Below are 12,972 nucleotides of genomic sequence, written 5' to 3'. Positions count from 1 at the left end.
GTAGGTGTCTGTTAAATATCTGGGATCCAACCGATTTGAATGTTTGCCTGACACAATGGGTCACACTGGCACTAATATTCCAAATGATTATTATTGTCATTTACAAGTTTTAAGGTTAGAGTTCATTGATAGGAAATGGACTTCCAAAATACGGATCCAGACCAGATGTTAGACTTCAAATCTTTATTTCATATACATTAAAGGTATTTCCAGCTTGTCCTGCCGACACGTGTTTCGTCTCATGGAGACTTTTTCAAGGCAAAAGGAAATTGCGCATTGATGTTAAAAGACACGAGTCTTAATTCCCAGTATAGATCTAAACGAGTTCTAAAGACACACAGGCAATATGAATCCCAGAAAAAGGTTTTCAAAGGGACGCGATCCCTATAGTCTTGGTCACTAGATCCTATTGGTGTAGAGCATGAAACGACGTCCAAAGTAATCGTTCAATATTTAAGATAGTAGACTTAATCAATTCAATGGTCTCGCTGCGTGGAGGTGGATTCGTTATTCTTAGGTTCGTGAGAGGACCATGATAAGTCACTCCTTTCAGCGCATCGTAACGGGGAAACCTCCACTGCTGTCATGTCGTTTCATGCTCTACACCAATAGGATCTAGTGACCAAGACTATAGGGATCATATTGCCTGTGTGTCTTTAGAACTCGTTTACATCTATACTGGGAATTAAGACTTGTGTCTTTTAACATCAATGCGCAATTTCCTTTTGCCTTGAAAAAGTCTCCATGAGACGAAACACGTGTCGGCAGGACAAGCTGGAAATACCTTTAATGTATATGAAATAAAGATTTGAAGTCTAACATATGGTCTGGATCCGTATTTTGGAAGTCCATTTCCTATCAATGAACTCCAACCTTAAAATAACCATTTTGTACACTGGCACTAATGTTAGCCAAGAGAAACATTAACCAGCGATGGGGAGTGCCGCTTCCACCTATAGTGCGTGACCGTGAAAAAGACCTAGACTGGGTTATGTTTAGAGAAAAAACTGTGTATGTGGCCCGTGGATGTCCCAATAAGTGGTCTCGCGTCTGGGGCCTGTGGAACTCCTACCGAGGAGATATATGTCAACCTCCCCTGTCTCCCAATATCGATGATCCCTTTTCACCCTAGACCTTCCACACGTATTTATGTATATTGTGATTTACCTACTGTTCCTATGAAGCCTGAAGTACTACTTCCTTCGAAATGTCATTATATTGCTGATGTTTTCTTTCTTAAACATTAAAAAATGTTTTACAAAAAAAATTACGCCACCGGGAGAGAGACGATGATAAATCGTTGATAGACTCATCTCATCAGTAGAAGAAATTGAAGACTGAGTTGTTGAAGCAAGGAGCACAGACTTAGAACAGGGGAAAGGGAGAAGCCAGAAGAATGGTCAGCCTAAATGATTCTATACTACTATAATATGTATACTAGATACTTATGCGAGAGATGATCAATCATTAGATGAGAACCAGCCATGTCTGTTTCCTTTCAGCTTCATCAAGATCCTTGAATAAAATCCAAAGAGTGAACGGGTTTGTCTCGATCATTATATATGGGGATTGTAGATACTTCTCATAGTCAAGGAACTATGTGCACCCAAGGAGACTACAACCTTTTACTCTTCTGCAATCAATGTTAATCAGGAGGGAGAATAGAATGAAGGGAAAGTCCTCCCCCTGACACAGAGACAGCTGAAGTGTAGAACAGAAGGTCAGTGTGGGCGACAGGTATCAGTGTTTAGAAACTCAGTGTTGGCAATTAGCATGTTGTTTTTTTTGGTATATTCTTTTAAGAAGTCACAGATGGTGGTTAAAGAATTTCTTCAGTTCGATGGGACCTACAGGCCACCCCCTCACCGCTCCCTTGCTAGTGTTAGCCCTGTCTGGTCACCCAAGTACTCTACCCTTTTCACTACATCATGTAAAAGGATGGCAACGTCCCCAGTCTGGCTCTGGAATATAATGTACCCTCCTCCCCCCACCTGTATTAAATTGCTCAGAAAAGTCACGGTATGTGTCTGCCTTTCTTTTTAATTTTCACTTCAGTGAACACAATAATCGTGTGTGTTCACTGAGGGCTCTCATGCAATGGCCTCAGATTGTAGGCCTGGGGTTGGAGGGCACACAAAGTGCATTTCTCCTTTTGAAAGTGACTACTGTCCTCTCCCTTAACTGACAGGGACTGGCAGTAGAAGCAGCATTCAATTGTAGTGCGAGCATCAGGCGCTTTATTTCCCTCCTACCTTCAGAGGGAGACCTGCCTATCTACCTCCTATGTTAAAAGGTCCACCTATTCCTTCCAGCAAAAGGATAGTCACCCTGTCAGAGTAGAGCATGGCTGGAGAGTACTTGCTTACTCCGAGTGGGCGAGAAACTGTGAGCGTAGGCCCTACGTAGGGTGTGTGTTATGCTTCACTGTATGGGGTGCAAGAGTCCATCTTGGCAGTCCTATGTGTGGGTGGCTTCAAAAAGGAGGCTGGAGAAGTGTCCGATCAGGCGTATTGTCAAGTGATGGAAGATCACTGGCCCAGTAGCTGAAGGGTGGAGTGACCTCTATTTAGACTGCAATTACTTTTCCTGGTTCCCTTTCCTCAGAAGTGTCACTATAGACAGGTGTGTGTAGTTTCACAGGGTGCCGGGGAAAACCTTTGTGGAGCTCAGGAGGAACCATGCCCTTTGGGCTGAAAACCCACCACTCAAGCAGGCTAAGGCAAAAGGCTTCTTCTCACCAAGATAAAGAGTTTGCGGTCTAGTAGTCATACCTGTCGACTTTGGAGTTGAGGAACCAGGGGCCATATTATCAAGAAAGGGCGATACATTATCGTCGCTTTTGCGGCAGGAAACTGCCGCAAAAGCGGCGATAGTGTGCTTGATAATATGCCCCTGTGAATTCCCCTAGAAGCCCAGGTTCCGGTGTTAACCTGGGCTTCTATGGGAATTCACAAGGGCATATTATCAAGCCCATTATCGCCGCTTTAGCGACAGTTTCCTGCCGATAAAAGCGGCGATAATGTATCGCCCCTTCTTGATAATATGGCCACTAGTTCGGGCACTGCGTCGGCTCAATATCCTCGGATGTATGAATCACTTAATCTCTTTGTGCATATAAAAAGCAGAAGTAACCCATCTTGTCAGGCTTCCAGGTAAATGTATCATGTCTCGGGAAGTGAGGGGGTCCCAGCGGTGAGAAAAGTCCCTGCGGTTCAGTGGAGGGGTTGACTCCAGCAATCGGTGCCAGGCCGGCCACAAAACCTGGGCGCTCTGAGCCTCGCTTCCACCCAGCCTTCAGCAGCAGCCTAGCCCTGGTGACCACGTCACTGCGGGTGCAGTGGTTGGTTTCACTACACGGCGAGGAGGCGCGCGTGCCAGGCGCGCGCTGCAAAAGCCTTTCTTCAGGAAGAGCCTATTCTGCGACCGCAGCCACCAGATAACGTTAACGCAGCTGAGCGAGGCAATGCTACCACAGACTCGCATCACCCGAGTGCCTCGAAGACCATCGATGAATGCCAGGCGCTAGGACTAGCGCAAACTACAACATCTCGATAAAATACTAAATAACATGACCGAATAAAATATAAACAAGAGCAACTGGACATTAAGTAAGATAATGTAACACAAAAGAACAGCAAAAACCAATACAGACTAACACAAACATAAAATAACAGAAAAGTATACTATAATGTAGACCAGCGCCATACAACAGACAATTACTTAGCAGCGTAGCCTAGTATAGAGAGCCACAGAAAATAGCGTAGCGTATAGTATTTCGCATCATAAAATAATGTAACACAAATGAGCAAAACATGATACAAATGTATTACCTCAACATGCCACAAATAGCATAAGATAACAAAATATTCCAACACACAACATAAGATTTTAACAAAATAATATTCCAGAGCAAAGAATAACATGACACGATGAAGATGGTCAACATAACAGAAACCACGCACAACCTAGAGAGTAACATAACACAATATATTGCACGGATGTACCATGTTACAACGCATACCGTTACAACTACCTACTATTACAACGCGACCATTACAACGCATACCATTACAACGCATAGCGCTTTGAGGTGCTGGATAGTGGTAAGTATAATTTACTATTCTAACTCCAGTCCCCGTGGACACTAGGGAAGGTGTTGGATAGTAAATTATACTTATTCCCTATCCTAGAGCGCCCCCCAGCGCAATGCGTTGTAATGGTATGCGTTGTAAAAGATGCGTTGTAATAGTAGGTAGTTGTAAAAGATGCGTTGTAACGGGTGTATACCTATTGCACGCTAGGGCAACACAACATAGACCAGCACAGCATTGTGTGAACTATAGCAACATAGCCGTCTATGGGGTTACAACAGCAATCCCAATGATATACAAAGGATAACCTGATCGGGAATAATAATGCGTAGCGCACAACGTAGAACAACGTACAATATCCTTCGTCTATGTCCTGTGCCGACAACGCGTCTTCATACAATTTTAGAACCGACCTCAGAACGCGCGTTTACGTCCTCGGGAAGACGAAAGACTGAGTCGCCTTCTGTGACTCATGCACTCACCCTGACACAAGTTAGCAAGAAAAGCTGAACCCCATCTGGGTGCGCATGGAGGGCTTTGTCGCCAGGGGCTTAGCTACCATCCGTGCGGCAGGTGCAGAGGCACCAGGGCACAAAGCCCAGAGGGGCCCATTGCAGCCTGAGAATTGCTGTATTTTACCTTGAGATTGGCGAGCCACTGAAAGCTCGAGCTAAGCTCAGCTCAAAGGCCTGTTAGAACCTCGAGCCCATAACGAGCCGAGCTTTCATGAGGCTTCTGCCTCCCACCACCCAGCATGTGGGGTTACTAACAAGCTGCCGGGCTTTACAACTGAACAACCAGGTTCCAGTCTACTCTGGGGTCAGCTCAACATCCTTTGATTCTGGGCAAATCACTTTAATCTCCTCCCCATGTCTATAAACAATGCATACAATCTAATGTAACTGGTTCTCGTGTAAAGTTCCAGTTTTTTATATTTAAAACTATACTAAGAGGTAAAAACAAAATCCTTAACAAAAACGGATAGATACCCATTTTACTGGGTGGTTTGTGAATTGTGAAACCAGAAAACGTAGACTAGTCGTGGCTTTCCCGCTTAAACTGTATGATTCTAGGCAAACATTTTATGTCACTAAAACGTGGTCTTCTCCATCATTGCATATGAAAGCGCTTTTAAATAGGAGTTCAAAATGCCAGTTGTACAAAACTATTAATATCCATGTCTCAGCTTCCACATTATTGAAATACACTTTTTTTTAATTTGAAGTGACGTTCTCCTATTTTACGTGGTTTGTTGTATGAATTGCATAGCATATATTTGCAGGGCTCTGCTTGTGTTCAGCTCTAAGATCCGAGGCAGACGCATGGCGTGGCTCTCCCTGACATTTTGCTGGGCTCTCCAGCCTCTAATTTTACAACCCCAACTTCAGTTCAAGAGGCAGTTGTCTGCTTGTTCTGGGGCCCAGGGCATCCTTGCTGCGTTACTGTTTGTCCCAGTACACTAGTCAGTCTGGCAGCTCACCTCACCTCACAGGTAAGGCTCGGTCCCCTGGAGTCAGCAAGGGGTTCCAGTGCAAGGGCCGCCATCTCCGCCTTTTACCGTCAGTCGGGCCGCTGTCTTTTGGAAGAGTTACAGCTATGTACATAAACGCACATGCTGCAGTAGTCTGGGCAGGGAAGTGTCGAGCTGCATGGGGTGAGAGCACCAAGGACATTTGTACAGTGTATCAGAAGACTCCATGTCACCCCGACTCGCCTTGTCAATCACGTGATTGCGCGCCTAGATTCCAAAAGCGCTACACAGCCATACACGTAATAATAAAGCGCTATCGGAATTCCCATAACAAATGTAACTTACTTTATTTATCACATAACATTTAAAGGCACCCACACAACCCCAGTATGACCTCAGAATGACCCTCGCCGCCCCCTGCCACCAAAAGGTCTTATTTATTCTGGCACTGACCCAAAAATAGACCCCAAAAGGCTTCTTGCAAAACAACATCAGACTCTGACATAAAAACAACAAGCCCTCGTATGGGCCCCACACCTGCCCATCTTATCATAACACTGTCAAATTCACCGTTACATTCATGAGGGTTGTAAGAAAAAAAACAGTGCCTAACGCTAACTAATGGGGCCCTCCTGAAGAATATAAATATAGTGAGGGGCCCCTCCCCTGAAAGTGACTGGGGCTCCCCTCCCAACCCCCTGCGCACCAGGGGCCTACGTTACGCCAAAGGAACAGACCTAACCTTACCCGGTACCGGCAGTCGTGCTTCTCACTAGTAGTGTCTCACATCTCTGTACCCTCGTGCCTTCGCATATGGGCCTCGCATCTCAGCTGTCACCTGTTAATTTGGAGCAATTGTAAACAGAGAATACGCTGCGACTTCAGAAGCAGGGTTCGAATCCCGACCTCAGCACTAAACTGAAAAATAGAGTCGCCTGATATAGGGCCATTTACTCAGTCTTCCTGTGTGAGAAACGTAAATTGCTGGTACTGTAAGTTAAAGACGCATAGCCCCTCCCCCAAGTTCTATAGTTCTCCCACCTCCCTATAATGCACAGCTCTGAGGGAGTTACTAGTGCACGCGCCTATATGCTAATTTTGGTCGGGGTGGCCTCGCAGGGTCACTACTGCTATCACCTGAGCCGGGAGGAGCGAGCCCTGGGTATCAGCGTGACCCAGACCACAGATCCGGCCCTCACGTATCGGAGAGGGGCGTGCCCTCAGCACGAATATGCAAAACAACACCCGCCCCCGAATCCTGGCATCCAATCATGAGCCGCGCAGCAGGCTCCCTGCTGCACTGTCAAAGTTTTCTCATTGCAGGCTTAGAGCGTGGGTCGCTGTGAGCAGCAGAAGTGCCAAGTACCGGGCACCAGGGAGCGGGCACAAGACACCTGTCACCGGGGGCGGGCACCAGACCTGCCAAAGGAGAAGTGGCACTAGAGGCCGGACACTGTAGAGCCGAGCACCAGAAGTGCCAACTACCCGGCACCAGGGAGCGGGCACAAGACACCTGTCGCCGGGGGCGGGCACCAAAGACATGCCAAAGGAGAAGTGGCACTAGAGACCGGGCACTGTAGAGCCGAGCACCAGAAGTGCCAACTACCCGGCACCAGGGAGCGGGCGCAAGAGACCGGTCGCCGGGGGTGGGCAGCAAAGACCTGCCAAAGCAGAGCGGGCACTAGAGAGCGGCGAATCCAGGAATGGACATCATGAACTTCATACCAGGAACCAGGCACTTCTGGCGTCAGTGAGCACCCAAGAAGCACGGAACAGAGTGCAGGGCGCCCGACTGTGGACACAAGAGCCGGCCACTTCAGAGACCGGTCTCCGAGGAGGAGGAGAGGGCGCTGGGCATCGCCCCCCGAGAGGCACGAAGATCTCCCAGTAATAAGAGGAGCTGAGGGGCGTGTGGGTGAAGCATAGAGGAGCTCGGCTTGGAGCTGGAACCATAAGCCAGTGTGACAGCTGGAAACACAGGCAGCGGGCATTGCACGGAACCAGCGACCCTGATGTGGGATCAAAACATGGGGCAAGTGTGAAAAAGGGCAGCGGGAGCGCCAGGGACCTGTCGCCTCGGTGCCACAACCCTGGCACTTTCCGGGCGAGGGTCATCTCATAAGGACTGTCCCCCAGAGACCACTAGCCCTATGAGAAGGTGTAGGTCACGGTGCACGACTCACTCACTCATTCTACTCCCTTAGCTCACTGAAGGCGCTTATTCACCCACACACCCATTTATTCCCCCATTCTCCCAGTCACTCATCCGCGCACGCTCTCGATTACTGCTTCCACCACTCAATCTGTTAACCACATAGCGCTTCGAGACCTAGCGCCCAAGGAGCCCCAACGGTCACCTCTAAGAGGTTCTTCCTACAGACATCCACTAACATCTCCCCGCAGAGGCCGTTCGAAGTTTTTAACTTTGGCGAGACGAGGCGCTAGAAGAAGCGGTAAGTGGGGTCAGCGGGTGCAAACATGGCGAGGACATAGGGCAGCGACCCCCTCCCCCTGTCACACGAGCATCCAGTGCCACCAGGCACCCCACGCCCAGCGCTGCGCACTGCTACAGCACAGGGCATGCTGCCTGTATCACAAGTACTCCCAGACCTGCAAGGGTTCAAATACAGAGCCACAAGGGAACTTCGTCAAAGGGGCCAGTACCCCGCAAGCTCCCGGTGCAACCCGTACTTGCAGAGTCTCAAATGTCACCCGTACTCCCAGAGGTACCTTTCCCCCCAGTGTCACTAAGATCCCAGTACTTGCAGAGTCTCAAGTGTCACCGGTACTCCCAGAAGTACCTTTTCCTCGGTGTCACTAATAGCCCAGTACTTGCAGGGTCTCAAGTACCTCTAGGCCAGCACCACTCTAATATGTTACCCTGATATTCCCCGAGCCTCCTGTGTAGAGTACTGCAGTACTGCTCACAGGGTGCCCAACACCCTAACGTGGCTAGTACCCAAGCACTTTAGAATCGCACATCTCACCAGCACCCCGGTGTTATGGCTACCACAATACTCCAAGGTGTTCCGTGTACCCTAGGGTCGCCAAGACCGTAGTCCTCTCACTGTCAACAGTACCCGACACTCCCACGACTGCCAGTGTGTACGACAAGACCCTTCAAGGGCATTGGAGCCCAGGGCTCTTCATGCTCTTAGAGGGTCAAGTACCACTTTTGCCCAAGTACTCTGAGAGTGCTCAGTATCATCGTTACCTCAGTACTTCAGGAGTGGCCTAGTAACACCGGCGCCTCCGTGCTCACAGAGCGCCTACTATAGCTGGTGTATCGGTACTCTCTTAGTACCCAGTCTCACTGGTGCCCCAGTACTGTTAAAGCGCCCGGTACCACCGGTACCTTATTACTCAAGAAGGGATCCAGAAACTCCATTGCCCCAGTACTCCCAGACTGCCTAGTATCACCAGTACCCCAGCACTCAAGGACTGCCCTAGTAACACCATTGTACCGGAACTCCCAGAGTGCCCAGTATCCCTGGTACCCTAGGACATCATGAGTGCCCCAGTAACACCAGTGCCTCGGTGCTCGCAGAGCGCCTAACATATCTGCTGTTTCAATACTCCCAGAAAACCCAGTGTCACTGGTGCGCCAGTGAACCCAGAGCACCCAGTATCACTGGTATCCCAGCACTCAAGCAGGGACTTAGTAAGACCGCTGCCTTAGCACTCGCAGGGCGCCCAGTGTCACACTTATTCTCCAAAGAGCCCATTATCACTGGTGTCCTAGGACTCTCAGCATCGCTGGTCCCCAGCACTCATGGAGTGACTTCGCTCCACCCCCACAGAGCCCCAGTGCAACTGGTGCTCCAGTACTCCCAAAGTGTACACTATCACTTGTACTCGAGTACTCCCAGAGTGCCCAGGATCACCAATACTCTGGTACTTGCAACTGCCCAGTATCACAGGTACCCTAATACTCACAGAGTGCATACTTTCACAAGTACTCTAGTACTCCTAAAGTGCCTGTATCAGCATCTTTCTAGTCCTCCCAGAGTGCCGGGTATTACCAGTACCCTAGTATTTCAAGAGTGCCCAGAATCACAGGTAATATAGTATTCTCAGAGTGCCCAATCTCACAGGCACTCTAGTGCTCTCAGAGTGCCCAATCTCACAGGCACTCTAGTGCTCTCAGAGTGCCCAATCTCCCAGGCGCCCTAGTACTGCCAGAGTGCCTAATCTCACAGGCACTCTAGTACTGCCAGAGTGCCCAATCTCACAGGCACTCTAGTACTCCCAGAGTGCCTAATCTCACAGGCACTCTAGTGCTCTCAGAGTGCCTAATCTCACAGGCACTCTAGTACTGCCAGAGTGCCCAATCTCACAGGCACTCTAGTGCTCTCAGAGTGCCCAATCTCACAGGCCCTCTAGTGCTCTCAGATTGCCCAATCTCACAGGCACTCTAGTACTCTCAGATTGCCCAATCTCACAGGCACTCTAGTACTGCCAGAGTGCCCAATCTCACAGGCACTCTAGTACTCTCGGATTGCCCAATCTCACAGGTACTCTAGTACTCCCAGAGTGCCCAATCTCACAGGCACTCTAGTACTCCCAGAGTGTCCAATCTCACAGGCACTCTAGTGCTCTCAGAGTGCCCAATCTCACGGGCGCTCTAGTACTCCCAGAGTGCCCAATCTCACAAGCACTCTAGTGCTCTCAGAGTGCCCAATCTCACAGGCACTCTAGTGCTCTCAGAGTGCCCAATCTCACAGGCACTCTAGTGCTCTCAGAGTGCCCAATCTCACAGGCGCTCTAGTGCTCTCATAGTGCCCAATCTCATAGGCACCCTAGTACTCTCAGAGTGCCCAATCTCACAGGCACTCTAGTGCTCTCAGAGTGCCCAATCTCACGGGCACTCTAGTGCTCTCAGAGTGCCCATCTCACAGTCACTCTAGGGCTCTCAGAGTGCCCAATCTCACAGGCACTCTAGTGCTTTCAGAGTGCCCAATCTCACAGGCACTCTAGTGCTCTCAGAGTGCCCAATCTCACAGGCACCCTAGTACTGCCAGAGTGCCCAATCTCACAGTCACTCTAGGGCTCTCAGAGTGCCCAATCTCACAGGCACTCTAGTACTCTCATAGTGCCCAGTCTCACAGGTACTCTAGTACTCTCATAGTGCCCAGTCTCGCAGGTACATTAGTACTCCCAGAGTGCCCAGTCTCACAGGCACTCTAGTACTCTCATAGTGCCCAGTCTCGCAGGTACTCTAGTACTCTCAGAGTGCCCAGTCTCATAGGCACTCCAGTTGTACTCTCAGAATGCATAGCAGTGCTGGTGCCCATTGCTCATAGTGTCTAGACCTTCAGAGCCCCCAGCAAGCAATCCCAGGACTCGAAGGGGCACGTGCCCCTTTACTTTCATAACCCACCCCCGCCAATACTCAGTGCCCAGTAACTTCTAACCCTCAGACAGCTTCCCTCCAGAGTACTCACCCAAGCACCCTCTGCCCCCCTCAGTGAGCCATGTACCCCAGGCGTCCGCCACCACCCCTACTGCATTCTCTCTAAAAAGATAGCCGCTACCCCTCAGAACCCGCTAGTCCCCGTTACTGCCTCCTGCCCCTCGCCGTGCCCCCATTTCTCCAGTACACTTTGTGCCCGAGCTCGTGCGTCCTCGCACGCCCCCGAAACAACCAGCGCCTCTCTCTGTGTGTCTGCCCTCAGATTCCGCTGTGTGTCCACACTCCAGCACCCACCCAGCGCCCACCCGCGCCCCACGCTCATGGGCGCCCTGGACCAGGGCTCTGCAGCCGGCAGTGCCAGTACAATGCTGGGCGCGGACTCTCAGAGCTTTGCCAAGGATCTCGCCAAGGAGCCCGAAGCGCTGGGCAAGGATGTGCCCGAACTAAAGATGGGCATCGCGGACCGCTTGTACTGCCCGGAGCCGGCCCCACCGGACTCCTGTGCCCTCGACTTTGCCTACACAGGCCAGCCAGGCTTTGGAATGGGGAGCCCAGGGCGCTTCCTCAGCCCGCTACCCTTCAACGGGTACCCATACAGCCCCGTGCGACCACAGGCCACAGGCCCCAATGGCTATTCCGTGCCTACCAGCGAGCTGTACCCGACGGGTGCCACCGAACTATACCCAACGGCGGGCGAGGGCTCCTATCCCAGCGCAGGACAGCACGGGTTCCCCCGCGGGGCTCTCTACCCCATGCCAGGATACCAGAGCGTGGGCAAGCTGCAAGTCGTACTTAACAACTACCCGCTCTGGGCAAAGTTCCACAAGCACCAGACAGAGATGATCATCACGAAGCAGGGCAGGTAGGGGCACTGGCGCATGCGCAGGTCTCTGGGGGCATGGTGGGTTCTGGTGCCCGTGCACGCATCTTCACGGGCTCTGGGACATACTTATAAAGTCTATGACAATAAAGGGATTGCTTGGAGTCTGGGATGCCATGCCATTCGACAATCACTTCCTGTTACCCACACTTCTGTGTTTCTCTATTTTGCGCGCGTGTGCGCAACAGTCACCTAATTTGCATAAAACAACATGGCCGAGGATAGCGCGTTACCTACTGGCTGAAAATATGGGTATCATGCATGGGGTGCTAGATGCATGACGATTGGTCCATGGGGCTTGGGTGCATGTGTCACTGAACGCAGTTTGGATATATAGAGACAAAATGTGCCTGTCACAGACACTTGTGTGGACCGTGACACAGTAATTCCATATCTGGAAGCTGTGGTGTACATACACTCTGCCTGGGCCTATCACCGCATGTGCAATCTAGCGTATGGGATCTGTGGTCTGGAATGTATGACGTTACCACGCATACATTTACAACACATGCCTTTACAACACAGTTTTTACATCGCAACATCCATTACAACGCATGATTTTACATCGCATGCCGTCACAACGCATTTTTAGAAACTATATTTACAACGCATTCCATTTCATCGCATTATACCATTACAACGCATACCAATACAACGCATACCATTACATTGCATATAAGGTAAGAGTTGGATAGTGGTGGGGTAAAAAGTACTATTCCCACTCCAGTGAGTGCAACAGTAGGGTAAGTGTTGGATAGTGTAGGGGTAAAAACTATGCATCGTAATGGTATGCGTTGTAGTGACATGCGTTGTAATGGTATGCGTTGTAGTGACATGCGTTGTAATGGTATGCGTTGTAGTGACATGCGATGTAATGGCTGCGTTGTAATGGCATGTGATGTAAAGGATGATGTGTTGTAATGGGTGCGTTGTAAAGGTAGTGCGATGTAATGACTGAGATGTAAAGGATGTTTCCCGGTTGGGTGGTGCTTACATGTGCACATATCAGTGGACGGTGAATGTGGGGGACATGAGTGCGAAGTGGTGCAGTAGGCGCATCCCTACAGTATGTCTTCATGCTCGATTTACTTGTAATGCGCCCACATGTCACAAAGAC

The 12,972-nt window shown here is 50.0% G+C and overlaps 1 protein-coding gene across 1 annotated transcript in view; it reads left to right on the top strand.

The window, feature by feature from the left end:
- The first annotated feature begins 11,164 nt into the window (after nucleotides 1-11,164).
- TBX21 (T-box transcription factor 21) overlaps nucleotides 11,165-12,972 on the top strand; it is a 203,296-nt gene continuing 201,488 nt past the window's right edge. Inside the window, exon 1 of the mRNA XM_086920519.1 lies at nucleotides 11,165-11,837. Within this exon, the coding sequence (XP_086776645.1) occupies nucleotides 11,296-11,837 (542 nt within the window). The 5' untranslated portion in view covers nucleotides 11,165-11,295. The remainder of the gene's footprint in view (nucleotides 11,838-12,972) is intronic.

Source organism: Lissotriton vulgaris, chromosome 5, assembly GCF_964263255.1.
Source record: "Lissotriton vulgaris chromosome 5, aLisVul1.2, whole genome shotgun sequence".
Classification (NCBI taxonomy): domain Eukaryota; kingdom Metazoa; phylum Chordata; class Amphibia; order Caudata; family Salamandridae; genus Lissotriton; species Lissotriton vulgaris.
The sequence above is the reverse complement of the archived record's forward strand: the minus strand, read 5'-3'. Positions and strand labels throughout refer to the sequence as shown.